This window comes from Neopelma chrysocephalum, unplaced genomic scaffold, assembly GCF_003984885.1.
Source record: "Neopelma chrysocephalum unplaced genomic scaffold, ASM398488v2 Primary Assembly neopelma1_42b, whole genome shotgun sequence".
In the NCBI taxonomy this organism is placed as follows: domain Eukaryota; kingdom Metazoa; phylum Chordata; class Aves; order Passeriformes; family Pipridae; genus Neopelma; species Neopelma chrysocephalum.
In genome coordinates, this window is record NW_020897701.1 from 3,102,611 (window position 1) to 3,127,622 (window position 25,012).

A 25,012-nucleotide genomic window follows, 5' to 3' on the forward strand; every position below is an offset into this window, starting at 1 on the left:
CTGAGAGAAATTCAGCCCCTCCCTGCTGCACCCCACCCCACAAGCTGACTCTTTTTAAGATGATGTCTAATGCTTCCAGACCACCCCAGTGGGAACTGCAGGCTCCTGGGCACTTTAACCGAGGAGAGTATAGGTCTTTGGCAGAAGAGGATGCTCTACCCTCCTCCCCATTCCCAGCCAGGCTCCTGTCCCATGCCTCTGGAGGGCACTTGGGCTGCAGCTGCAGGTCAGATCCAGGGCCAGTCCTGCCCCTACACCCAGCCTGGCGGGATCACATGGCTGACCAAAGTGACAGCAGAGTCAGGAATGTTAAACCTGGACACATCATTTGCAAGAGACTGAAGTGAGATCAGAAGCCAACCCTGCAAAGGAGTGAGCGCCGCCGTACTCCATCAGCAAAGCCAGGAGCGGGGCTCCCCGCGGCAGGGGAGCGGGACCCATCCTGGCCGAGCAGGACAGGGAGTGCAGATGAACGAACAGCTCAGCGCAGTTTCCGCCGCACCCCGCCTTCACCCTTCCTGTACCCCTGCAGGAAACAGCCCCAGCAGCCCTCGCCCGGGGCCCGTAGGACGGTGTCCATCAGCCCGGAGAGTGGCGGGACGAACCCCGACGGCTGCCGGTGCCACCCGTCCGAGAGCCCCGCAGCGCGTACAACCATGCGTTGAGCCCTGCCAAGGAGAGTGGATGCCAAACCTGAATTACCAGCCCAGAGAGTGGCTGTGGATCCCGGGAGCTCCTGTGATTTGCGGCAGGTTTTTCAGGTCCCCGCCTGTCACACACACACGCAGATACTTAAGCAGTCACCCAAGGACCTGCGGGGTTCTCGTTTTACACACTTCTGGTCCCTGCCAGCTCCAGGTAAGCACATGTTTTGAGCTAGGGATGCTGGGGTGGATTTGCTGTTGGGGATGGGGAGGTGGGTGATGAAGGGAGGAGCTGCCCTGTGAGTATTGGTGCTGCGGAGGTTGGAGCTGCACCCAGCCGGGCTGGGTGAGAAAGCTTCATGCCTGGGGCAGGGCAAGGGGCGCACAGGCAGGCAGAGACCCCAGGCGGGAGCTACCACGGGGACCTGCCTCTGCTGCAGCAGCTGCTGTGCTGTTTGCTTTGTTCCCATCCGATATTATCTTTTAAAAGGCTCAACGGGTGGTTTACCGGACGCATGACAGGTGGTTTTTCCTTATTTATGGCAGGGTCTGGTTTATTTTTAAAGCCTCTGTCCCACCTTATCCTGTGCACCATGCTGGCTGATGTTATCCACAGCCACCCCACAGCAAGAGGCCAAGCAAAGCTCAGGACAAGACATGGCTCTGCAGCAGAGCAAGGCAGGGTTAGAGGGCTCGTTTGCATTGAGAACTGCTATTTTGATCCCTGCAGTGGCAGGAAATAGCTGCAGGGTAAAACCAGATGCAGATGCCTCCAGTTGCATCCGAGCCCTGACAGTGGGAGCACTGGGGAAGGGGGCAAGAAGCCCAACAGGGGCTATGGGGGCCCCATCACCTTGGCAGGAGCTACTGCTCAGAGAGATTTCCAGGGGCTTTGGGTGCAGTAAATTGTTAGAAAGTTACACAGCCAGCCAGCTATTGTGACTACTGTTCAAAAAAAGCAAACCTGAGCAAACAGAGATCATGTCTTTTCTGGAAAAGCAGCAGATTTCTGCCAGGATAGTAAATGCTGACTGCACTAGCAGTGCTGGGCAAGCATGCTGGGAGACAGAGGGATGTCCTCTCCCATTTCAGGCCAGAGCTAGGAGTCCTGCTAGTAACTTGGGGTGTCTCTGAGGAGCTGGATGCAACCACAGGACACAGATAGTACAATATCTATCTATCTATCTATCTATCTATCTAGTAAGACTTTCTCTTGCTGCAACTTGTGTCCATCAGTAATGACCTTTTCTCTGCTCACTCCAAAATGGTTCTGGAGGTCCACTTCAATGCCCTATCAGCCACACTAAGAGCACCAGGTGCTGTCATGTACACAGCAAGGCTGGCTGGAGCCGCCCACAGCACAGGCAACCGCTGAACCCCTTGCAAGCTTCTGCTCTTACACTGCTCCACCTAAAACAAAGATAGTCAGAGCCAAGTGTGAATTCCCCAGGGGTTTTTAGCTTGACACTTAGGACAGAGCAGGTGTCACCAAAGCTGTGGTGGTTTCACTGTGACAGTGCATCTGGCATTGTCATTTCTGCCTGTGTGGGTAAACCCCTGACACACAGCTCTCAGGGGACTGTTCACAGAGCTGAATGACAACTGCAGCCCCACAGACTTTCTGAAAGCCAAGTAGATGGTTAATATCCTTTGCACTGAAAAAAACCATTTTTTTCCAATGCCTTCAAAACTTTAGGCAGGAAAAAGCAGTGAGCAGCGGTGATTTTCAGCAGCTGAGCCAAACAGCTATGAGTCTCCATCTTTCTGCCAGGCTTAGAGAAGTATAAGCAAGACATTTGTACCTTTCCTGTACAGGGGAGAGGTCCTAGGCAGCCTGAAGGCCAGGGTGCAGGCCTGGGCTTAAATGAGCCTCCATTTAAATAGAAAGCAGGTGAGAAGTGGTCCAGGTAGGGCCAATCAGGACATTTAGGCATTCCTCATGCCTTCAAGTTGTGTTGTATACCCCAATTTTTAGCACCCAAGAGGTGCTAAATGCTGGATGCTGCGTGTTGCACAGGGGCCACATGGCTCCTGAAAGCCTCCAGGACTTAGTGGAATGATGTGGGGAGACCTGTAGAGCCCTCCAGGAGCCCCAGGGTTTTGGCCTTTTCCTGAAAGCCATCTCACAGCCTTGAGAGGTAGGAACTGTTGTCCTTCCAGAGTAGGGTTAGAGGGGAGACAAGGAAAAGCCATTGGGCATCACATTGTGCATGCTGGAGCACCCTGGGCTGCCAGCAGGTAGAAGACACTGTGTCCTATGGGGAAATGCCTCAGGAACCTGGAGATAAACAGAAACAGCTGTGCAGGTGAAACATGAAAGTTGAGGCACACGCTCCCTATGCAAATCAATGCACTCACATTAATGTATATTAATGCAGCAGGCTGCAAACAATGATTTATGAATCGCCAAGACATGTTGCTGCTGGTGGCCCAAGCTAGATGTATGATCCAGAGGTGTGAGGAGCCCTGTGGTGGCTGGGCTTTCTAGGAGAAGGGCAGGTGGCTCAGTGGAGTGCTGATCAAGGAGGAGAGGCAGGACTTGTGGCTTGAGCTTGGCCTCATCTGCACTTTGACCTCATGGAGAGCCTGGCAGCCATGGTGCTGGAGAGCAGTACCTGAAGTCCAGGGGACCTCCTTCTCCCCCTGCATCTTTTCCAGAGGTCTCCAAATGCCCAACGCAGGTGAGCAGCATTCAGCAGACCCCCACTACCTCACATGCATGAGGAACTGAATTTTGGCTGCTCCCTTCCTATATGGATGCCTCTGAACTGAGCTGACCCCAAGAAAGCCCAGGCAGCTGCAACTCTCTGTAGACAAGGCCAGATCGGCTTGCAGTACCTGGAGTTAAAGCCAGGCTTTCACCAGTCCATCCAGGGCTAGTGGATGATACTGTCTACCAGCACTCCATCACACTCAGAGGTGCTGCAACCTTTCGCAACCACTATGTTACAATCAGTATTTATCGAGTGACTCAAGCAGAGTGGGCTGTTTCACAACCAGCCCTGGTCTATTTATAAGCCCCTACTCAAATGCCAAAGGATTCTTTTGTTAGTCAAAGCAGCTTCTGCAGACTAGGTTCAGGAGGGCCTTTGCTTTATGAGGTAAAGCTCAAAGAGGAGGATCTCTCCAGACTCTGATGAACAGCAGAGCTGGTTCTTTGAAAGCTGCAAAACAGTTTTGAGGCTGAGCTCCATCCTAGCAGTTTTGTCAGCAAGTGAAAGCCCTGGGGCATTCAGTATCCCAGGGTACCCAGGTGAGTTATCAGTCTGCCAAGAAAGTGCTTGGGTTTAAAGCTATTCAGTATGGGTGCAGCATGGAGGTGCCTGGGTTACATCCCAGAGCCAAAGGAAAGGAGAAGCTGGACTGCAGTGTGGAGGCAGGGCAAGTCTGCAGTGGATGGCCCAGAGGAGTACCAAGGTGGGCCAAGGGCTCCTGGCAGCACTGGAGAGCCAGCAATACCAACCAGCCCACCTGACAGAGATGGGCCAGGCAACTTGGACAGCAGGAGAGCAGATCAAGAAAGGCCACATTTTTGCATCCAGCTCCTCCCCCACCAACACCCGACAGCCTGGTTTCGAAAACACCAAAATGATTCAGCATCAAGGGACTTCTGCATGCTTTGTGGGGGCAACGCCTTGTGTCTTAGTTAACTGAATTGGCAAGCTCGACCCTCTGCCACACAGCAGCTAACCTGAAACCCAGCAGAAGAGAGGTGTGGGACTTACTTGTTTTGTTTGTGCTTTTGGGCTAAGCCTTCCAGAGATTTATGCAAAGCACAAGTGGGACAAATGTTACTCTGGAGGACAATATGGGCTTCTTGTTTCTGCCATTGCTGGGAACACCTAGCACTGACCACAGCCAAAGGCAACAGATATGCATGGGGTGCAGTCCTCTGAGGACTGACCCTTCACTTATACACCAAAACCCAAACAAATAGTTCAGTGATGCTCAGGAGTAGTAGGACTAACTGTTTATGCCCATGCATGATAACATTAAATATTAGTAAAAACAAAGCAGCTAACCCACTCATCACCAGCTTTGTGTGATGTCTGGCCATGTTGCTAAGAGGAGAACCAGGACACTGATCAGGAAGAGGGGAAATAGAGTGATTGCTGCGTCAAAGACCATGCTCCCAAAAGATTCTGCATTCTCTGGTTTGTGATTCCCTTGCACAAACTTTCCTGATCACTGGAAAGTAAGGAAAAAAAAACACCAACCTCTTAGGCTGGATGCCAGATATTGTCCCTTCACCCAGAGGATAAATAATGTTTTTTAACTAATGTCTTTAAATTACCCCCCTGAACATTCCCATTGCTGTGACATCACTCCTAAGTGACGCCCAGGCCTAAATACGGCTGTAAACAGGAATCGTCCCCATGGGAGTCACACTGGCTATAAATACAGCACCAGGAGAGCGCTGAGCAGCCTGCAGTTTCCTGCCAGCTAAGAATGGTGAGACAGCTCAGCTGGGCACTGTTGGCGTGCGGTTGCTGTAGTAAGGAAACTGAGGCAGGAGTTGCTGGGAGGCTGGGGGGTTGGCACTCCCAGCTGAGCTCTGTGGCATGTCTTTGGGAAGGGAGTTGTGGCATGTCTTCGGGGAGGGAGTTGTGCCCTGCCACAGCCAGAGGCCACTGCGGAGGGGGGAGCTGGTGGGGACAGGGATGGCAAATCTGGGGCTCAGCAAGTGTGGCCCCACTGACCACTTCCAGCTTGAGCAATGACACCGGCCCCCCTCTGCAGTGCCTGGCCCCATAGCCCTGCCCCAGGAGAAGATGGCCACGGAAAAGCCAGTGACTCCCACTGAGGAGCAGCTGGAGATCCTGGAGTACAACTTCTGCAAGGTGAACAAGCATCCTGACCCCACCACGCTGTGCCTCATTGCAGCTGAGACCGGACTCTCCGAGGAGCAGACCCTGGTGAGTGTATGCCCCCCACCCCTCCCTTGGCTCCAGTCCTGCACCCCCTGCATGCCTCTGTGCCCCATACACTCTCCTCACATCTCCTGCCTGTCCTGTCCTGGTCTCTCCATCATACATCTGTATCTGTCTGTCCCCTCACAGGCTTTCTACAGCAGCCCCTGCACCTCTCGTGCTCCCCCTCACGTGCTCTGCACTCCTCTGTGTCCCATGCGCATATTGCTCACTGCACCCCATGCTGCACCCACAATCTCCTCTGCACCTCTGTAACCCCCAGCACACCCCTAGCCCCACACTGCACCCACAAAGCTCTACTGCAACATAGCACATCCCTGTAACCCACATGCTCCCTGCACCCTGTATGTTCCTGCCCCTGAATGTACAATCCATGCATGCTGTTCTTCCAACCCATTTCTGATAGTCTTGGGTGCCCAAACCACTGCTGACTTTATGGTCTGAAGAAACTACAGTCATTTAAAAATAGATACCGGATAGATGCAACACCTGCAGGATGTGCTGCGGGACATGCTCAGGCTGGGCACACTCCCTCTCACTGCAATTAGATACCCCAGAGTCCCCAAGCCCAGATGTCAGGCAAGTCTGTGAGCCTTTCCAGGAGACACAGAGGCCTCCAAATAACCCTTCACAGGGACAGGTTGCCACTGTCTGGGAATTCCACCAAGCCCTGTGCTCCATCTGCCTACCTGCAGGCTACCACAGGCTTCAGAAGCGAACGGCTCCTTCCCAATTCCTTCAGGTTGCGGTGCAGCTCATTTTGATGCAGGTGTTTTATAAGCTACTAGACTCATAGCAGCATTGATGGGTATAGAAAAGAAATCCAACACACTGGAAAGTTAGCAGCAGTTTGCAGAGAGCTGCCAAGCCTGGCTGTCCCTCAGCAAAGCCAAAAGGATATAAGAGCGAGTAAGCAAGCAGTGTTAGCATTTAGCCTGTCCCAGGGAAGGATGCTGGTACAGCATCCATTGCACTGATAGTCCTTGGCTGGAGTGGAAAAGGGGACCCCTCCTCTACTGTGCTTTGGTGACAGGCAGGTATCACTGCTTATTTGAGGCAGCAAGGAGGCAGTACCCCTAAAATACCTTTTTCTCCTTAGAAATGGCACTGTTCCATTTTTTTTTCCTAAAGCAAGTTGTAAAAGCAGGTCATATATGTTTTAAGATATGCCCATATATCTTAAAATCTTCCCTGATAGCCCTCTTTTTCCACAAGTCGAGGGTGCTCCTAGAGATCTGGAGATGAAGGTCACATTAGGGACAGGATCAAGATTGGGATGGTGAGCTGCAAAGTGCCCGCACTGCGCATAACACAGAGAACCATTGCTCCTGACATCTGGAGTGCTTTATCAGCTAGAAATAGCAGCCATTTTAATAAAAAATTCAGTAAAAATGAGATGCAAAGAGGTACTGAGTCAACGGGAGATGATGGTTTAGGACAGAAAGTGACATTTTTGGGAGGAAGCTAGGCTGTCGATCATCTGACTGGATGTGGTCCAAGGCAGTGTGAGTGCAAGAGACACTTATACAGAGCACTGTGGTTGTATCATTATGGACCATAATAGCTTCAAAAATAGTCATGAACAAATATAGCAACAAGATGAGCTGCGACAAAAGGAATCACAGGCACATTGCCAAACAAAAGGCTGAGCTGTGCTTCCGGCATATGAGTTATATCTCTTTTCTTACTTTTCTTCTTAGGTAGTGTTGCTTTAACCAGATGCATTTTATCTAATATTTTAAATTGTGGCTGTGCTGAAATGGCATCAGCAGCTCTTGAAGTTGGCTTACAGATGCTAAGTTACTAAAGAAGAACATAGACATGCATATTGCTTGAAGACTGATAATTTTTAAACAATTTTTAAAATCTATTTGTTCTTAAATTTGTTGAGAGCCACTGTGCTGTCTCTCTCATCCTTCCTGAAGCAGTTCAACTTTTGATTCCTGTCAGTTTTGGACCTGCAAGTGATTGTTCACTGCTCCAATCATTTAAACAGACATCATCCAGCTCCTTAGCCAATCTCTTATTCTGTTTACAAGAAAACCCTGGACTCACAGCAATAAAATAAGAAGTCATCCATGCTGTCAAAGTCTGAAGTGAGCAAGAGAAATGAGTTTGAAAGAGGTGCACATGTAGTTTAACAAGACCGTTTGGTCAGGAGCGACTGTCTGTACTGCCTGGGAACAGTACAGTGCCTTGCTACAAGAAGCAGTACCATGAGTTTCCCTTGCCTGGTCCCACGTGCTGACCACATCTGCACCTTTAGCAAAGTTATTTGGAGGGTTCGCTCAGCCCAGTGCACTCAACCCCTGCTCTGTTCTTTCTCTCCAGAAATGGTTCAAGCAGCGCCTGGCAGAGTGGAGGAAGTCTGAAGGACTGCCCTCAGAAAGCGGGTCTGTCAGGGACTAGAGGATGCTGCTCTGATCTCCATGCCTCCTATAAATGATGGTGAAGCTCTTCAGAGTGGGTTTTGCTGGGTTCTTCTGTTGCAATAGGTTTTGCGATATAAAGTAATACTCTGCTATTTAACATAAGTTTTATTTAACATGTACATAACCAAAAAAAGAACATTATATATATATATATATATATATGTATGTGTGTGTGTATACAGCTTTTGATGGCTGGTAACCTGTCTAGTGATTCCAACCCATTAACAGCAGCTGCACAGGACAAGGCAATCTCATGCTCTTGTCCCAGGCTTGCAGAAAAGCTGCCATGAAACATGTTCAAATATAGAAAGAGGAAATAAAGATTCATTTTCCTTACAATCCCCAGAGGCAAAGTATATGTACTAGCTTTAAGGTAGAGATACTCCAGAGAGCGGGGCACCTGGAAAACCAGATGTGTTGTTCAGGTGACCTTATTTAGCTCAAGATGCCAGAGTCAGCTCTGGATCTTGGCAAACCAAGTGCCTACACCATAATCAGACCAAGCCAAGCCCTCCCTGAATGCCTTTTTTACCTTTTTGTTAAAGGTCAACAAAGAGAAAGAACTAGTAGGTTGGGGTTTTTTTCCCCCCAATGCAATAATAAAAAAAACAATGTTTTTTGATGAGAGGAGCTGTGTTATGTCCCTGCTTGTGTTCCCTGCCCTAATGGCAGGAGGCAGACTCCTTCCTCTGGGAAGGCAACATTTCTCCAAGATGGCCTCAGCGGCCACTGTGGGTTTTCCCTCTTGCCACAGGGACAGCCTGCAGACACGGGCAACCTCATCTTCTAGGACACCCATGGGTCCCTGCACAGCAGCCCATACAGCCCCATGCACACCCTAAGCCTTGAGGTGGCAGAGGCTGGTGCTGCTGGGGTTCTCCCACAGGGTGAGAGGTGTAGGGGGCAGACTCCAGCCTCCTCTTGGCCATTCTCAGGCCTGAGGAATGCAATTGTGCTGGGGCTTTTGCACAAAACCCAAACTCTCATCCATCCTGGTACAGGACAATGCATGGTCTAAAAATAACCAGCACCATTTCCCAGTGACCTTACCTTGTTCAAAAGGGTTCAAAAGTCCTCTGCTTAGTGGATTACTGAATTGATTAATGGATCCTCTGATTAATCCCCTTCTGGTTTGTGGTCACCTGCCTCTACTTCTTTGGAAGGAGAATCAGCTTAACACAGGGAAGATTATAATACATTGACTCTGAAACTGCCACATGCTTTCATTTGTGGCTTTTGTCCCTTGCTGGTGAGCATCTCTCTTGCCCCAGTATCTCCAGCCCATTGCCAGTGGTTGGGCTGCCAGTGCAAAGCACACCAAACTTGTAGAAAACAGATAAAAGCATTCTCCCCATGCCATGTCCCGCAAAGGCTACGTTGTTCCCCTGCAATCCAGCTGCCAAACTGACTTGCTCTCAGACTCGACTGGAGCTCAGAATTTGTTCTGCAGAGTCTGGCATCAATATCTGTTTTCTTCTTAACCTTTGCAATGTGCTTTCTTTCTTACACTGAGGGAACTCTGCTTTTTTGACTTAGGCTCCAAAAATCCCAATGCAGAGGTCCCTTATTTTGCCCAGGGTCACACAACTGAGTATCTGAACTGCACAGATTTTACCCAGATGCATAATGTGTATCAAAGATGCATGCAACAGAAAAGGCTGGATCTGCCTGTTCTCCAGGCATTTGAGAAAACAGGCCCCAAATCCAAGCCAACTCAACATACATTGCAGCCTTTTGTGTCTCTACTTCTGTCACAAGCACAAAACTTTGAGTGTCAGTAAGAAGTTCTTTAAACTTAAGCAAAAATTTTTAAACCCAAGTTCAGGAGTTGTGTTGCATCACCCTACTGCATGCTGTTGCATTTGGTTTGCCACACTTTCTTGTGTGAAAGAACAGGTCCTGTGCTGCTTTCCCCCAGCAGTTGTTTCATTACTTCTTTAACTATTACAGCAAAACAATAAGGAGAGAAACTGCAGACATAACCCATCCTAGGGAGAGAGGCTTCCCACATTAGGTCAAATTCTGTTCATTTCCCCTGGTGACTATTCTTAAGGAGTGACCATTTTATTTGAATTCCCAGAAAGTGTTCCTGCTGAGTGCTGCCTCTGCTCTGTGTTCAAGTAGATTTTCTACCCACAGCACATCCCAGAGAGAGTGATGTTCCAAGGGATGATGGGGGCAGCTGGCAGGTGCATTTCTGAGGGAGCTTAGCGCTGAACTGGGCGAGCTAGTTCTCGTATCCGATCAGAACAAGTTGCCTTCATAGCAGTCTCCTTCACTCTGAATGCATCTAGGTTGAATTGAGCCAAGCCCATAGGAGGCCTGAGGGAGAGAGAGTAGGGATGGTCATTCCCGACTAGAGCAGGGCCAGCTGCCAGCTGCCTGGCAGCTGACACACCTCCACCTGCGCCCTGCCCCTCCCTGTCAAGGGAGGACAAAAGGAATCATGCCTCCACTGCTGTCACCAGGAGAGGGACTGTCTGGCAGTCACTACAGTCAGGCATTCCCCCACCCTCTGTGAAACATCCTATCCAGCACTTCCTGCAGGCTGCGCTGAGGCCAGCTGCATCATGCTGGCAACATGAATGTGCTACACTGTGCCCTGTGACAGTTGGGTGATTTTTATGATAGTAATTAATAAGAAGTCCCAACCAGTAATTCCTGCTGGAATTAGAAAGTTCCTATTTCTTCTCTTTTGACTCTCCTTCCACCTCAAAAGTGCACAACCCATGTAGCATTATCACATCCAGACGTAGAAAATCCATGCATTTTGGAAGTTGGAAGAACAGTGGCTTAATCTCACTGGCCAAACACAAATCAACAAGGTGCTACAGCCTGCAGAAAATGGGCTGGCAGCTGATAATTTCCCCATGACAGGGAAGCAGCACCTACCTTTTGCCAGGCTGGGCCAGTTCCACAATCCTTGGTGTAGCCACTGCACGCTTGGCAGCCTCTGACACTGGCCACTGAGGATCCCGCGGGGCCTCGTACTTAGAATGCAGTTTCTTTGGCCTAGCCAGCTCAATGGTCCGAGGGCTCGCAACTGCCTGCTGAGCTGACTTGGAAACCTGTGGAAGAATTAGGAGGAAGGTCCTTAGAGGTGCTCCTGGAATTCAGGGGTGGTCAGCCTCCAGTAACTCAGTGCACCCAGGTTCACAGCCACATACTACAAGCAGGTGGGACACGATCCTGTCCTCAGACATGTTTGGCACCAGACAAACTGTAGAAGCAGAAATTACTGCCTGGCCATTCCCACAACCTGCCCTCCAGCCTCCCCTTACCCACAGCCCTTTGTCCAACCCACCCTGCAGCACTGGAGATCCTGGTTAGACACTTGTCTCCCTCTCCCCATCCCCACAACTGCAGGTTAGGCTCAGCTCTGCCATTCTCTGGGGACATCTGTGGGAGTCAGCTCATGTTCTGAATGGAAGATGAGTCCTGCTTTCCAGCTCAGGAAGCAGCTACATCAGCCTTATAGAGAGCAGCACATCCAGGGCTGCCATGAAGAGAGCCACAAGGGACTGAGCACCCGTGCCCTCTCCTCTGCCAAGAGTCCCTTCCATACAGAGTCCCGGGTGATGCTGTCTTACCGGACGAATGACAGATTCAGGATAGCTGTGCTTATAGCAGCAGGTCGCCTGCCTGACACAGGGCTCTGCCAGACGCTCTATCCGCGCGGATGGGCTGGCCAAGGTCGCAGGAGTTGGAACCTGTGTTGGCACCTGCATGGGTTCAGAATGGAGGAGGGATGTGCAGATACAGAGCTTGTCCACAGCAGCCCACAGGGACACGCTCCCTCTCCACAAGGATGAGCACCTCAGCACCCTTCCTCTGCAGACATGGTCACAAGAAGGAGCACTCTTACTTCCCCAGCACTCACTGTTCTTTTTTCACCTGAACTATAAGGTAATTTCAGTGTTATAGGGATTTGTATGTCATAGCCACTATCACTTCTTTTCCCCACTCTTGCCTACTCATAGCCAGGAGAGGAATGCCAGTAATGAGAGCATGTGTAGCCAAGTAAATTTCTCCCTGTAGCAGAGAAATTTCTTCCATGTTTTTCATGTTCATCTTCCTGGCTGAATCAAATGATTTCCCTCCTAGGGAGAGACACACAGATTTCAGGGTAAAAGGGCTGGTACAGTTAACTGCATTCCTATGGAAAAAGTGATTGCTGCTCCAGCAAGGGACTTCTTCCCTATTTTTCACAGGGTTCCCGTTGCCAAATCCTGCTCCAGCACAGCCTCTCATTTCCCAGCCCCAGAGACTGCATCCATGCAGTCTAGCCTTTGCCACAGAAATGAGTGTAATCTGAGATTGCTCCAAGCCCTTTCACCCCTGCCAAACCAATGACCCACCTAAAAGGAACAAGTTCAGAAATAAGTCTCTAAATTAGGCTTCTAGTAAAACACTGTTAAAATACACAGTGTTTGCAATCTCATGCCCCCTATATACATAGATAGGAGCAAAGCTGCCCAACTACAAACGTGACCGTACTCCCTAAGAGCTAAACAGACCATTCCCATCAGGTTTCTCCAGTTTTCCAGGCTGCTTTATCAGGGGATGCAGCCCAGATGCCTCCCTTGGCTCTCCTGCTATACTAGGCTGCTCCAGCCTGGCTGTTTTCTGTCTCTCAGTAGGGAGATTTGCAAAGACAGTATCTCACTCTGAGAAGGCAGTTTCTCTCAGTATCATAAATCCCAGCAGAACCAGACAGCTTCTCCCCTCCATAGCACACACTGGGCACATCCAGGGGCAGGATACAGGATGTAAAAACTCAGGACAGTTTGCTGCATCACGTTTCCCTCCAAATCTCACTCAACCACCTCCTCACCTCTCTGGGCGGAATGAACTCTGGATGCAGCAACTTTGGCCGGGCAAGCTCGAGGATCCGTGGGGAGGCATTATAGGTCAGTGCAGATAGTGACACGGGCCACTCGGGGGATCTGGAAGCAGAGAGTCATGGCACCACCACTCAGATACTCCCGCACTCTGCTTTAACCAGGCAGCAGCTGGGACGATTAAGTCTCATGTTTGCTGCAGTAGAAGGCAGCTTTGTATGTGGCCATTTCCAGTGTAGAACTCATCCCATGAGAGCATCCAGAAGTTCTAATCCCAGCAGAGACCCCACTCTGAATTTTGCTCTCTGTTATACCCATCCTCTGTTGCTGCATTTATTACTTTGAAGCTGCACTGATGCTACAAGGCCCAAGGGCCTACCTGTAGCACCCTATAGGCTTTCTAGCCTCTCACCTTTGTTGCAGGAAAGCTGGGTGGCATTTTTTAGGTTCAGACAACTTCAGCAGCCGCTCAGAAGGGTAGGCAAACTTCACTAGCCGGGGGCGCCCACCGATCACTGATCTGTAGCTGTACAAGAAGAAGGATTTTGAGGAACAGCACAGAAGAGTTAGCAGAAGGCAACTGACAGAGAACATGATCCTGGCAGATGGTATCCTAAGACGGGTTAAATATCCATGCCTGCTGCATGGACAAAAGCTGGCCCTGGTGCACATGGAAAAGCCACAAACAAATAGGCATTTACACTTCAGATTTCTTCACTTCAAAGGTAAATGCTGTTTGTGTTTGAAGAGTTCTCTTTTAAGCACCCTCAGTGCATTGCTTTCAAAGGCTAGGCTTTTCCTGGATCATTTCAAGAAGCCACTCCATAACACCCAGCTGTTGGTCAGCTCTGCCAATCTAGAAACCTTTGTTACAATGGCCTGATAGCATCTCGTGCCCTTGTAGCTCCTTTCATCTCCCCAGGCTCAAAAAGTGGTCTGTTCATCCAGCTTTCCATCAGCCATAACTGTTGGAAGATGCCTGTCATCACCAGGGAAGAAGTAAGCAGAGGTAAGTGGAAAGGCAGAAAGGGCTGTCAGATGGACACCATTAGCAAGAGGCAAAAGCTCTCAAGAGGATGAGAACCCATGGTGACAGTGGCAGGAGGGGAGAAAACTACAAACATGCATGTCTTGACATCACCCTAGGCAGAGGAAAGCCAGGAGTGCAACAGTTTCCTCTCCACGCTCATTGCTATGACTTCTTACAGATTAGCAACCACCTTCCTGTCTCCAAAAGAGCTTCATCTCCTCGAAGAGAGCTAGAGATGACTTGCTTCAAGTAATGCAGCATCACCCAAGGCCACTGTTGTTTACACTTTTTATATAATTTTTCACTCCTATTCCAAAACATGGTCTAGTTCTTCAACATGCAGTGACAGCAGAAGTCTTACTCAAGGCAAGAGATCTTGCAGGATGCAAGATCAGCAGGATGCTGTAAAATGTCTCTGTGGCTGACTTTTACCTTCAAGATTTAGGTCAGAATCCAAGAGGATGCAGGGGATCATTAATTGTATCCAGGTGCCTGGCTGGGCTGCATCAGCCCCAATACGGACAGGGAATACTCTAGGGACAGTTCCCCTGTGCTCACAGGTGCAACACACACATTTCCGTCAAGGGATGCATGCATGCATGTGATGTCTGCTTCCAAGCAAAGCAGAGCTGTTGGCTGGGGTTTTTTTGTTAGAGCAGAGGAACGTGATCCCATGTGCTTGAAGACTGAGATCAGAGACAGCTCCTAAGGCTGCTGATGGGAACCTGCATCATCAGATGAGCAACCATGTGTTGCAGAAGTCCTTCCCACAGCCAGGCAGTGGGTATGAGGAAATAAAAGGGCACCAAAACTTAGCGCCCTCCAGTTCCTAGCCCTTTTGGAAGTCAAGCACTCAGGGTGACTATGCTCCCATAGCACTTTCTTCCCTGCTATAGGCAGCCCCTGTTCCAAGCACAAAACAGCCTGGTGAGTCTCAATGCCATGGGGCTCCCTGTGGGGCAGCGGTGGTAGCAGAGGAGATGGCATCTCCCCTTCCCCTAAGAGACAGCATGTCTCCCCTGATTAGAGACCACACTCTGAGCTGCCTCCTTCCCTAGGTTGTGGTACTGCATCACTGACCTTCGCTGGTGCTTGCAAAAGTCTTTCTTGGACTTGGACAGTAACGATATTCTTGAAGATGGTCGAGCTGTCGTAGCCCCCCATGATAGGGGACAGATCGTTTCTTGGTTTCCCCACTCAAGCCTAGCAAGAACAGAAAGGGTGTGAAATTTTGGTAATATGCACAAAGGGGAAATGTGTTTGCTGGGATTATCCTTCCCTTCTTAGGATGGAACACACACACGTTCCCTATGGCTCCCCACAGCTTTAAAGTGCCACTACCATCCCTTGAGCATTCATCTTCTGTTGCACTGAACTTCTTAACACTCTCCAGGTGGTTGTTGTCAAGTCAAAAACAAAAGAACCTTCAAGTTATGTCTGGTTTTAGTTACTGGAGGATGTGCAGAAAGAGTCATTTCATTACATCTCTGAAACCCCTGAGGGAGTTTCATGATTACATTTTTTTTGCCTCACTATTACCACCTAACTACACCACAGGTATGACAGTAAAAATAATGTTACAGTCAGGGTGTGCCATGGAAAGTGGGTGAGGTTTTACAGCACATTAGTGGTTACTCTCCTGTACCCAGGGCTAATTTGGAGTTGCTCATCCTCCAGTGAGAGAGTGGCCATGGTGGGAGGGGATTTCAGAGTAGTTGGGACAGGGAACAGTAGGGCAATGGGTTTCTCGAGCCTTTTTTGAGACCCATCCAGACAATGGAGAAGAGTTATCAAGAGACTGTTGCCCTGGCTTGTCAAGTTATAGCTTGACCATATCCTGCAGACAGCAACTCTGTTACTAAAGCTGGACTGTGTCCTCCAGGATACAGCAGCCTGTGGCTCCAATGAGGTCCAGTCACCTTGCACCACAGCACCATCCTACCCTGCAACATCTCAGTTGGGCAGCTCAGAGAGGGCAACAAAGGCAAGACCCAAGTCAAGCCCAGTTTTTTGACTGAACACAAGAAAGGGCAAATTGGAGGGAGCCCTTCAAGCAGTGAATTGCTCAGTCTGCTTTTCTGGAGACAGAGAGGAAAGCAGTAGCAAGACAATGGCCAAGGGTTTGATCTGCCTGAGCCCCATCAGTCCCCAGCCCCTGAGCAAGGGCTGTTTGAGCACCTACTTACCTGGGACTGCTTTCATAAGCTACTGGTTTGGGTTCTGCAAGCACACGTATCCTGTCAGAATTGCAGAAAAGGACAAAAATGCCATTAAACATACAGTTAAACAAAGAAAGCATAAAGAAGCCACTGCTGTACTCAAAGCCATATAACACACTCTGAAACCCCAGTGCTTTTGCCTCCATTCCCTTGAGAGAGTGTGTTTAAGGATCTCTCTCTTCAAGTACTTTCCATCCATTCAATCTGGCAAACACACCAGCCCATGAATTTTTGTGCTTTCTTTTGGATTGTAGAGACACAGATTTGCAATTCTGCCTTCACTGCAAGGTCTCTTTGGTACACAGCAGGTAGAGTGGGAAGGAACTTTTCTAGTTATATACATGAAACCTCTGCAGGTAGGAGAGGGATGATCTCCCAGCCTATGGGAGCCCAGACAAACAAAAACACCTGTTATCAACACTGTTGTGGTTTACTAAAAGGCATCATGGAGATAGCACTGTACCCTCATGGCTTTAGGAGCATATTTTATTTCAGTCCATTTAGCACAGAGATTTTAAATGCTTTAGAGACACAAGAACATACATGGTCTCTGGCCTAGGAGCAGCTGTGAAAATGTTTTTATTGAATATACAACAGACTAAAAGCTTTCAGAAAGATCAGATATCACTGCTGTTCCTGCTGATCAAGAGTACCAGGCCTGAAATCCCAATGGCTGGGAAATGCTTGTGCTTTATGAGCATGGTACAGAAAGAACAACGAGATGACCCAGTGCCACAAGTGTGTTGCACAACTCTTGGATGGCACAGACCAAGCCCATACCCACCCACTGGGGCTGCAGGTGCCTGCCCCCAGCCAGCTGGTGAACAACCACACTGTGCAGGCAGCTGTGGAAGTGCCCCACCATGGAAAAAGCACAGAAGTTGAAATCCTGGGGCATTGCTTCCCTCCTCAGTATCACCCTTCAATAAGGCAGCATAGCCCTAGAGAACAACAAGGACACCAACAGAGAGAGATATTTGCCAGTAGAAAACAGTCTGTGCTTTGGGGACACACCTGTGGTTTCTCTGATGAGGTTAATACCTCTAGTGAGATGCCAAGTCCCGCAAATGCTTGCCAGAGCGCTCAGCACCAGAGATCCTAACAGCAGGCTGCTGTTACAGCATCTTCACCACACGCTCCCTGTGAGATGCCTGCTGATTTATCTCCCCGTCACACCCAATTGCCAGCTACAACACTGGAAACACAGCTCCCACTGAGATCCCACACAGGGAACTGTGCCTGTAGGACTTTGGCCCCCTGCCACCAGTTCAAAATGGGACAGAGTCAGGAAGGCAGATATCATTTCAGGAGCCAAAATCCAGATTCAGCTGTTTATTCCCAAGCGGCTCCCCAGCAGCTTTTCCTTGCTAAGTTGCAAGGGGGTAAAGGATTAACAGGCAGAGGTCTCCCCCAGCCTAGCTGCACCACAGAGCTAGCACTATCTCTGCAAGCAGGCTTGCTGCTTTTCCTCCGCTGCTGGCACATACCCACCACATGGCCACAGCCAAATCTAGCACAGCGTGCACACGGCCCTAATGCCCTGCACTGCTGGCTTGGACACTGCTGTGCAAAGCTTGCATCATGACCCAGCCAATGAACGAGCCACACGTATGTTCAAATCAGGTCCCTCAACTTGACAATCATTAAGTATTAAATTTTTTTTTCCCAATTAATAAAAAAAAAGATTACTTTTGACTCTTTTATCATGGCAAAATCTCTAGACAGACAGGCATCTCCATACAGGATGCACCTGCAGCAGCTCTGCAATTTGAAGGAGTTAAGCCACCTCACTGACAATGAGACAGCCCTGGGGAGCGCTTTGTTGTTTGGTCCTGCTCATGCTTCCCAGTAAGGAAAATGAGGACTTGCTGCAGCCAGACAAAGAAACACCTCCCCTCTGCTGCCTGAGCTCTCACAGACTCACTGCTTAAGGGGGATCAACTCCCTTTGAGATCAATTCCTTGTAAAGCAAACAGTCACAGCTTCCGTTTTTAAGGAGCAGGATGGTCAGATGTTGTCATGAAAAGCTGAGGGAAGGGGAAAACCAGGCATCATTTCCTCTCAGTGTTTACCACTATGTCATCCAATATATCGACTCACTGCTTGGTGTAATCCCCGGCTGAGCCCTCCCAAGAGACAACGGGGCACAGTTTCAACACTCAGCCAGGAGGCTGAGCCTGGGAGGGTTTCTTACCTGGTGTGTGAGTATACAGATGAATATGAAGAAACTGCAAAGACAAAAATAGGGGAATTTAAAAGCTTGGTAACACCCATGGTCTGGGCTGCCTGCTCTTTAGCACGAAATAATCGTATGGCAGATGAAGTTTTTGCATCTCCTCAGAATACAATTGCTCAGCAGGTATTTGTATTGTTTTTCCCTGGTCCCTTCCCGGTGTAGCTGTCTGGCAATGCACCTTGCACATGAAGTGCTCCTCACCAGTGGATGCCCCTTACTGGGGGATGCTGGCAGCCCTCAAGGCTGAAGGATAGAGCACCCCCAACACCACATCCACTCATCAGCATCCTCCTCCTGGGCACTAGTGGCCACCAACCTGCAGGCTCCCACCTGACTCAGTGTAGTTAGCCCTGATTACTGACTTCAGTAGCTTCGGGAGGGGGGGAACTTTTCAGAGCCTCGGGGGAATAGCAGCTGGGTTAAACTGGGACTTGGTGCCGATAGAAAACAACCGGCCGTATTTTAAGGTGCGAAGTGTGGGGGTGTGGTATGGGATGACAGGAAAGCCAGCGACAGTGAAACAGTCGCACTGTGAGGAAACCAGGGGTGATTTCAGGCAGCCACGTGCCCCGAGGGCAGCGCTGGCCAGGAATCGGGGCCGGGATCCAGCACTCCCACCTGCGGTGCCAGGGGCCTGCCGGCACCACAGCCCCTCCGCGCCCGGGAGCCCTCCCTCCCTCCGAGCCCCACCGCGGCCCCGCGCGGGGCCGGGGCTGGCGGAGCCGCTGCCGGAGCGGAGGGGCCGCCCCAGCCCGCCCCGCGGGCCTCGGGCCTTGGCCCCCCACGCACCTCGGATGCGCCCGGCGGCCGCCATGGCCCGGCCCCGCCCCGCCCGCACCAACGGCTCCGCCCGCCCCGCCCGGCTCCCGGCGGGCCCGGGGCACACACAAGCCGGGTGGGAAGGGCGGCAGCGGTAGGACCCAGGCCTGTACCGACGGGGATGAGGTGACAAGGCCTGTTTTCACGGCGGCTCACCCAGAGGCCTCGAGAGTTCCCCGCAGCCCAACTCCTTGTTCGGGTAAATGAAGCCCAGACCACGGCTTAGGGTGGAATTTTCTGCTTTATGCATCTGTTACAAAGGACAAAACTACAAAAGCCTCGTACAATAGATGCGGTTGCAAAACGGGTCCTTTACAGGACTGCTCACGGGTCCCTCCTTCGAGTATAATTAGGAGGACACTGGGAGAGTGACACTCCATCAGCAGCTCATCACCGTCCCCGCCTGCTGTGCTAATAGAAACCACTTTCAAGAAACAACAGCGTTTTCACACGTAAGACTGCTTGCTCGAGGACATCCCGGACTAAGCTGAAATAAGCCGCTCAGCCTGAAGAAGGAGTCTCCCAGCTTTGGTGCCAATTTAACTTAAATGCTTCCAGTCACTACCTCAAATTACACCATTTTGGTTTTTTGCCTGTAGGCAAAGAAACACTTAATGTATTACTGCTTTCATTTTCTTGTTCTTACCCACTAAACAACCAGAAACCAACCCAATTTCCAGAGATTACCAATTTACCACTCCCTTAACAGCCAGCTCCAACACAGCAAGAATTGTCACTGTCAAAAATACTAGTCGCAGCACTTTCAATTTCTGACACTGACAAGAAATGAGGTCTTATTTTTATCAGAATACCTGTTAAGCACCAATAACAGGATTCTATAAAATCTGTGAAGTAAACATATTTCAGTTTAAGCCTGAGATATCAAGCCAGGTTAAATTCACTGGATGCAACTTTGTTCCACTGACATCAGTGCTTGATTCCCACCTGGCATGAAGCTACTAGCCCATCTAAGCCATATATCCCCTGAACTCTGCTGTCTGAGAGACTAATTTCCCCCTACAAACATGCTAAAAATAGACTACTTCTCAAATGTATTTTCAAACCACTATAAATTAGATTTTCTTACCAACTAGACATCACTTTCAGAGGAATTCCACACCCACAAGGAAAACATATCTGTACATTTCAGTTGCTACATGGCAAACTGGCCATAAGTAACACCTGCTCTCCCTCAGCCACAAACACCACCTTGTAGGAAAAGAGCTATCACTGTGTTTCCAAAACCAGCTGTGCTATCAGCTCCTTGGCATCCTTCATGCTGGAGGAGATCTCAGAGCCATCTTCTGCCACGTGGGTACCAATCAAGAACATCTTCCTCTCGTCCCCAATATCAGACAGTGCCAGAGCATCATGGATATCAGTGATGCAATACGCGCCTTCAAGGTCCTGATACACAAAAATAAAACAAGCCTGTTAGTTCCAAGAGGTGGCGGCACCATTCCCATTTTGAGCCGCTGCTTTCGTCCAGAGAGGGGAAGGGTCTCAAAAGCTCTGGGGCGCCATTCTTACATACCTTCTATGAGGTCAAGTTCTCATGCCCTAAAATGCTTTGGGGAAAAGAGTTTATCCCTAACCTAAGTTCTTCACAAAGAAATATGGGTACAGTTCTGTTTCTATACTAATTCCAGTGTTTCTGATAACTCTGTAAGACCACCTGTAAAAGGCAAACAAAAGCCTGGCTGGCCCAAGACCCCAAGTGTACATGAGAGAGTTACAAGACCAGGGCAAACGTACGACTGTCATGCCCTGCCTGCCTTCTCAATCACCACTGTTGCTGGTGCATTTGAGTTTGATGAAGCCCACGCCTGCTCTTGTGTGCAAGAGTAACACAAATGATAGTAACATGCCTCAGTTACTAGAAATTTAGGAGGTGACAATGTAGAGCAAACTGAGCACATAGCCCTGATAAAAGAAAATCTGTGATTAAAAACCTTGGGCTGTTCCGTCATCTGACCATACCGGAGGCTCAATTCTATTCCAGGTACAGCACCAATCATCAACATTTTCACAAAGAGCTTAGTAGGAAGCACTGCCTTGTGAGGAAAGCTGCTCCTTCTCTCAGATTTCAACAGCAGCCTTAGGAGCAACCAACTGGACAATCTGAAGGCAAACAATGGTGCTTCACTGTTTAGCTGCTACTAGGTAGAGTGGCACTTCTAGGCAGATACTCAGAACAGAAACCTAACTCCAGATCTAACTGTGGTCTCCCTTGCAGCTCTCAAACCTGTGCAGCAGTTTCCACCCACAGCTCTGACTGCATCTTTGCCAGGCACAGGACCTGCATCTTGCAGATCCAAAACTCAACCTCAGATTATTTTGCTTTGCGGTCAACAGGTGTGTCAGAACGACTCTCAGCCATGTGGCCTCCTTAGAGGCACAAAGCCTCCTTTGAAAGGCTTTGTTGCTGTTTCCAGAGCTGCTGCCAGCCCAAGCTCAGCTAGCAGGAGGGAACTCTTACCTGCTTGTTGGCCAGAATCACTACGGGCAGGGTGGAGTTGTTCTGGATCAGTTGATGAAGCAGCTGTTTCGCCATAGGCAGTCGGGCATGATCAGCCGAGTCCACAACATAGACTAGCAACAGCACTTTGGGCAAGTACATCTTCCAGTAGGAACGCAGAGATTCACTGCCCCCGACTGGAAGAGAAGACAGCAGCACAGTATTCACCAAATGATTCAAGCAACACTGCTCCCAGAGGTGCAGTTCAGTTGGGTTCACTTTCTTTATGGTTGCTTTCTGCCTTGTTGGTTCTTGCTCTCAAGCAATTAGGGAGAGTAGAAAGAGGTTCAGTGTCCATAACACCATGTGAGAATGTCCCCATATAACCTATCTCCACATGCCTGTCTCATCTTAAGACAAAGCAGGTCTACAATTTCCAGAGAAGAAATTTAGCTCTAAGGTGAGGAAGGCTCTCATATTTGAGAGGCTCTCTCTGTATATGAGGCTCTCTCATATTTGTATGACACTAAGAACTGGTTCAAAACTCCTACAGTTTTAATACGGTCAATAACCAGAAGTGCTTAGGAAGAGAGAAAAGTCAAGTCCCAGCAGACTCTTCAGGCAACCGCTGAGTAATCTTTGCACAGGATACATTTCTACCTGAGCTCTTCTCTCCTGGGTACAGAGGAAAACTGTCCACCTTACAACAATTCTGTGGTGAATCCATAGGCAGCAAGTTTGAGATTGTTGTTCCCATCTGGGGACAAAGAGTTCGGTACTTTGCTGAGTGTAATAGGAAAAGGAATAACTGTTAAGTATTTCAGATGTGTTTTCAGGTCTCCAAATCTTCTCCAGCTATATTGCAGGACCACTTGCTCAAAGAGTTCTGAGGTGCTCAAAAGGCATGGGTGAGTCTCTCAAAAGCAGCAAGTTTTCCAAGCAACATATCTGGGGTTCCATATAATTGTCTCCTGCCGCAGACAGGAGCTCTTTTCAAAACTGACTTGCTAGTCCACTATCTTTTACTGCCCTCCATGACTTTGTTCTCTTTCAAAGCAATTTCACTTAAAAGTCAAAAGGGTTCAGCAGTTTCAAGAATATGGAAAGGGAAGTAATATTTCCTGCTGGGGCATGTCTGCCTCTTCTTCAAGCACCCTGGTGTACCTGTAGGCAGAACTGCAGGTCTGCCACTGTGGAAAGGAGCTAAAGGGCTGTGACAGACACATAACACTCGGGACAGAGGCCTCTGATTCTGTACTGTGATACTGTAGGGGCTCAGCACCGCTCCCTTTGTTAAGTACATTCATGCATAGCATAACCCAGGGGTCAGCAACCTCACATTTTCTTTTCCCAAACCAGTAGGAACTCAGCAGAAGCAAGGAGCTCCTATACCTTGCAGAGACAAAATACCACCCACTTATCTGTATGATGGTACAAAGAAAAAGATAGAACAGTTTTCTATCTGTCTAAGCCAGCAAAATAAAACCCTTGCTGTTTGCTGATCACCTTGTGCCACGTGATCACAGCACAGGCTGCTAACCCCAGGACTAGGCGATGGTACAGACTGGATAAGTAACCAGATTAGAGAGCCATGCATGGATTTACCTGGCTGAAACTGGCCTGAGACATTGCATTTCCCATGGGTCAGATCGTAGCCATCACATCTCAGTCACTACCAACCTGGACCAGAGAGGGAAGGATGACTCAGAAACAACAGGTTCTGCTCTGGGGTGTGCAGTGCTGGGCCCAGACCATCCCCAGGCAGGAAAAGAGATACTGTGGGTTTCTCTGGGCTCAGACAGGCAAAGCACATCCCAGTAGGAAACACCCTTTTACCAACTAGGTGAGGAGCACAAACTACATTTATATCTGCAGAGATGATTTCTCCCCAAGCCACTGCAGAGACTCCTATGCTATCGAGACTGGGAATGAAACTCTGCCTTAATGGTCTCATCCTCAAAAACTTACCTGGGAATAGCATAACTCCTTTAGGCCAGAGGCATCTATGCGCTAGCTGCCAACTGAGACAGTTGAGCACTGGTACAGTACAGTGCAGAAACAGCAGGAAGCAATGGGCAGCTTCTTCCTCCACAGAAAGCAGGCACTGATGAAGCTGGGATGTCAGCTTCTCTGTACCAGGGACTGACCTGACTCCACGGCCTGCACCTTTCCCATTAGCTAGCGGCACCTTGAACAGCTGTGACATCCCAAAAGCATCACAGGAGATGCCCTCTGCAGGCATGGACAATACCCCAAAATCAGTGCAAAGGACAATACAGAAATTTTAGCAAAATGCTATAGACCTTCAAAAGCTTTTAAAGACTAGAAAACACCACTTATGAGGCTTTTGAACAAAAAGCATACAAAGCTTTTCTCTTCCTCCTCTCTTCTTTCACTTATTACTTATTCCTCTGTGGCTCTTGCCCCTGGCCAGGCATGAGCACCAAGGAGAAGCTGTACGACAGCTATGGACCACAATACAGGCCTTACAGGGGAAATCTCTCCTTTGGGGTGGTTTCACCCAATCAGGCTTGTTACCCTTCTCTCTCTGAGAGCAGAACTCCCTGGTGGCCAGGGCTGAATGAAAATTGACCTAACACCAGTGTGTCCTTCAAAGAGGCTGGGTAGGAAAAGAGAATTCCCAACGTGAAAATAATCATAACTTCATGTTATTGGAGCAGGCATGCAGGAACATGGAGCTTTTAAAATATATGCCTGACCTCTAGGGCACAAAATAGGAACTCATTTTATGTTCTGCACTAAAACAGGTTCACTCACTCTCCAGAAACTCCATCTGGGACTCCTCGGTGTTGATGCAGATGGCATTGAAGCCCTCGGTGGGAGCCACGCTGCGCTTGACATGGTTAGTTGCCAGGGAGTGGAGAACGCTAGTCTTCCCAGCCCCATCCAGGCCCAGCACCAGGATCTGCTTACTGTATCCTTTTCCCTGCAAAGCGAGAAGCAGCACCGTTAGCCGGGCAGCCGGGGGAAGTGCAAAGTTAAGCAGGGCTGGGGGAAAGGAGGCTGAACAAGGGGCCTGGAGGGCACAAGCAAATGCCACTTGGCGGTGAGGAGGTGGAAGATGCCCGCCGGGCTCCAGCAGCACAAGGGCACGGCCGCCGCGATGGGGGAGCCCTGGGACACCCGCCGGCCCCGGACGCTGCTGGGGAGGAAAGCGGGGAGAGCGGCCCCGGCGCGGCAGCCCCGGCGCGGCCCAGGGCGCCGCCGCGCTCCAGAGAGCGGCGGGGCCGAAGGCCCGGCGGCCCCGAGGCGGCGCAGCCCCGCCAGAGACGCCCGGCGACCCCGGCGGCGCTCCCCGACTCCGCGGCCTCGCCCGCTGCCCCGACCCGGCTCCCGTACCTGATCGCCGGTGGCTGCGGCGGCAGCGGCAGGCCGGGGGGC

The 25,012-nt window shown here is 49.9% G+C and overlaps 3 protein-coding genes across 8 annotated transcripts in view; 1 reads left to right on the forward strand and 2 right to left on the reverse strand.

Annotated features, from left to right (window-relative positions):
- The first annotated feature begins 605 nt into the window (after positions 1–605).
- On the forward strand, positions 606–8,346 carry HOPX (HOP homeobox). Of its 4 annotated transcripts, none has more exons than XM_027676967.1 (3): positions 606–858; positions 5,385–5,560; positions 7,907–8,346. In XM_027676967.1, the coding sequence occupies exons 2-3, from the start codon at positions 5,417–5,419 to the stop codon at positions 7,982–7,984; spliced, it is 222 nt and encodes a 73-aa protein (XP_027532768.1). In that variant the 5' UTR covers positions 606–858; positions 5,385–5,416; the 3' UTR covers positions 7,985–8,346. The 4 variants fall into 4 exon arrangements, with proteins under 4 accessions (XP_027532768.1, XP_027532767.1, XP_027532765.1 ...); XM_027676966.1 differs by lacking the exon at positions 606–858 and adding an exon at positions 3,765–3,897; XM_027676964.1 differs by lacking the exon at positions 606–858 and adding an exon at positions 4,991–5,096.
- Positions 8,347–10,046: 1,700 nt separating this feature from the next.
- THEGL (theg spermatid protein like) lies at positions 10,047–19,147 on the reverse strand. 2 transcript variants are annotated; one of them, XM_027676959.1, is made up of 9 exons: positions 19,123–19,147; positions 18,292–18,325; positions 16,065–16,115; positions 14,959–15,081; positions 13,261–13,374; positions 12,842–12,953; positions 11,598–11,729; positions 10,900–11,075; positions 10,047–10,329 (listed from the first exon to the last, which is right to left on the reverse strand). In XM_027676959.1, the coding sequence occupies exons 1-9, from the start codon at positions 19,145–19,147 to the stop codon at positions 10,215–10,217; spliced, it is 882 nt and encodes a 293-aa protein (XP_027532760.1). In that variant the 3' UTR covers positions 10,047–10,214. The 2 variants fall into 2 exon arrangements, with proteins under 2 accessions (XP_027532760.1, XP_027532759.1); XM_027676958.1 differs by lacking the exon at positions 19,123–19,147 and having other exon boundaries at positions 18,292–18,978.
- Positions 19,148–19,374: 227 nt separating this feature from the next.
- The window catches only part of ARL9 (ADP ribosylation factor like GTPase 9), a 6,687-nt gene continuing 1,049 nt past the window's right edge, over positions 19,375–25,012 (reverse strand). The window contains exons 1-4 of one of the 2 annotated variants that reach the window (XM_027676961.1): positions 24,971–25,002; positions 24,389–24,557; positions 21,632–21,807; positions 19,375–20,559 (exon numbers count right to left, since the gene is read on the reverse strand). In XM_027676961.1, coding sequence (XP_027532762.1) covers positions 20,380–20,559; positions 21,632–21,807; positions 24,389–24,404 — 372 coding nt within the window. In that variant the 5' untranslated portion in view covers positions 24,405–24,557; positions 24,971–25,002 and the 3' untranslated portion in view covers positions 19,375–20,379. Of the gene's footprint in view, positions 20,560–21,631; positions 21,808–24,388; positions 24,558–24,970; positions 25,003–25,012 lie in introns of those variants that run through there. The other variant, XM_027676962.1, reaches the window with a different exon arrangement.

Coding starts and splice junctions, on each gene's coding strand:
- HOPX (XM_027676963.1), top strand. CDS start 5,094: ATGGTGAGACAGCTCAGCTGGGCACTGTTGGCGTGCGGTTGCTGTA. Junction 5,140..5,384: donor GTTGGCGTGCGGTTGCTGTA/GTAAGGAAACTG, acceptor CCCCCTCTGCAG/TGCCTGGCCCCATAGCCCTG. Junction 5,561..7,906: donor TCTCCGAGGAGCAGACCCTG/GTGAGTGTATGC, acceptor CTTTCTCTCCAG/AAATGGTTCAAGCAGCGCCT.
- THEGL (XM_027676958.1), bottom strand. CDS start 18,371: ATGGGTGTTACCAAGCTTTTAAATTCCCCTATTTTTGTCTTTGCAGTT. Junction 13,375..14,958: donor TTTTGCAAGCACCAGCGAAG/GTCAGTGATGCA, acceptor CTTCTTGTACAG/CTACAGATCAGTGATCGGTG. Junction 11,076..11,597: donor CTGAATCTGTCATTCGTCCG/GTAAGACAGCAT, acceptor ATTCTTCCACAG/GTTTCCAAGTCAGCTCAGCA.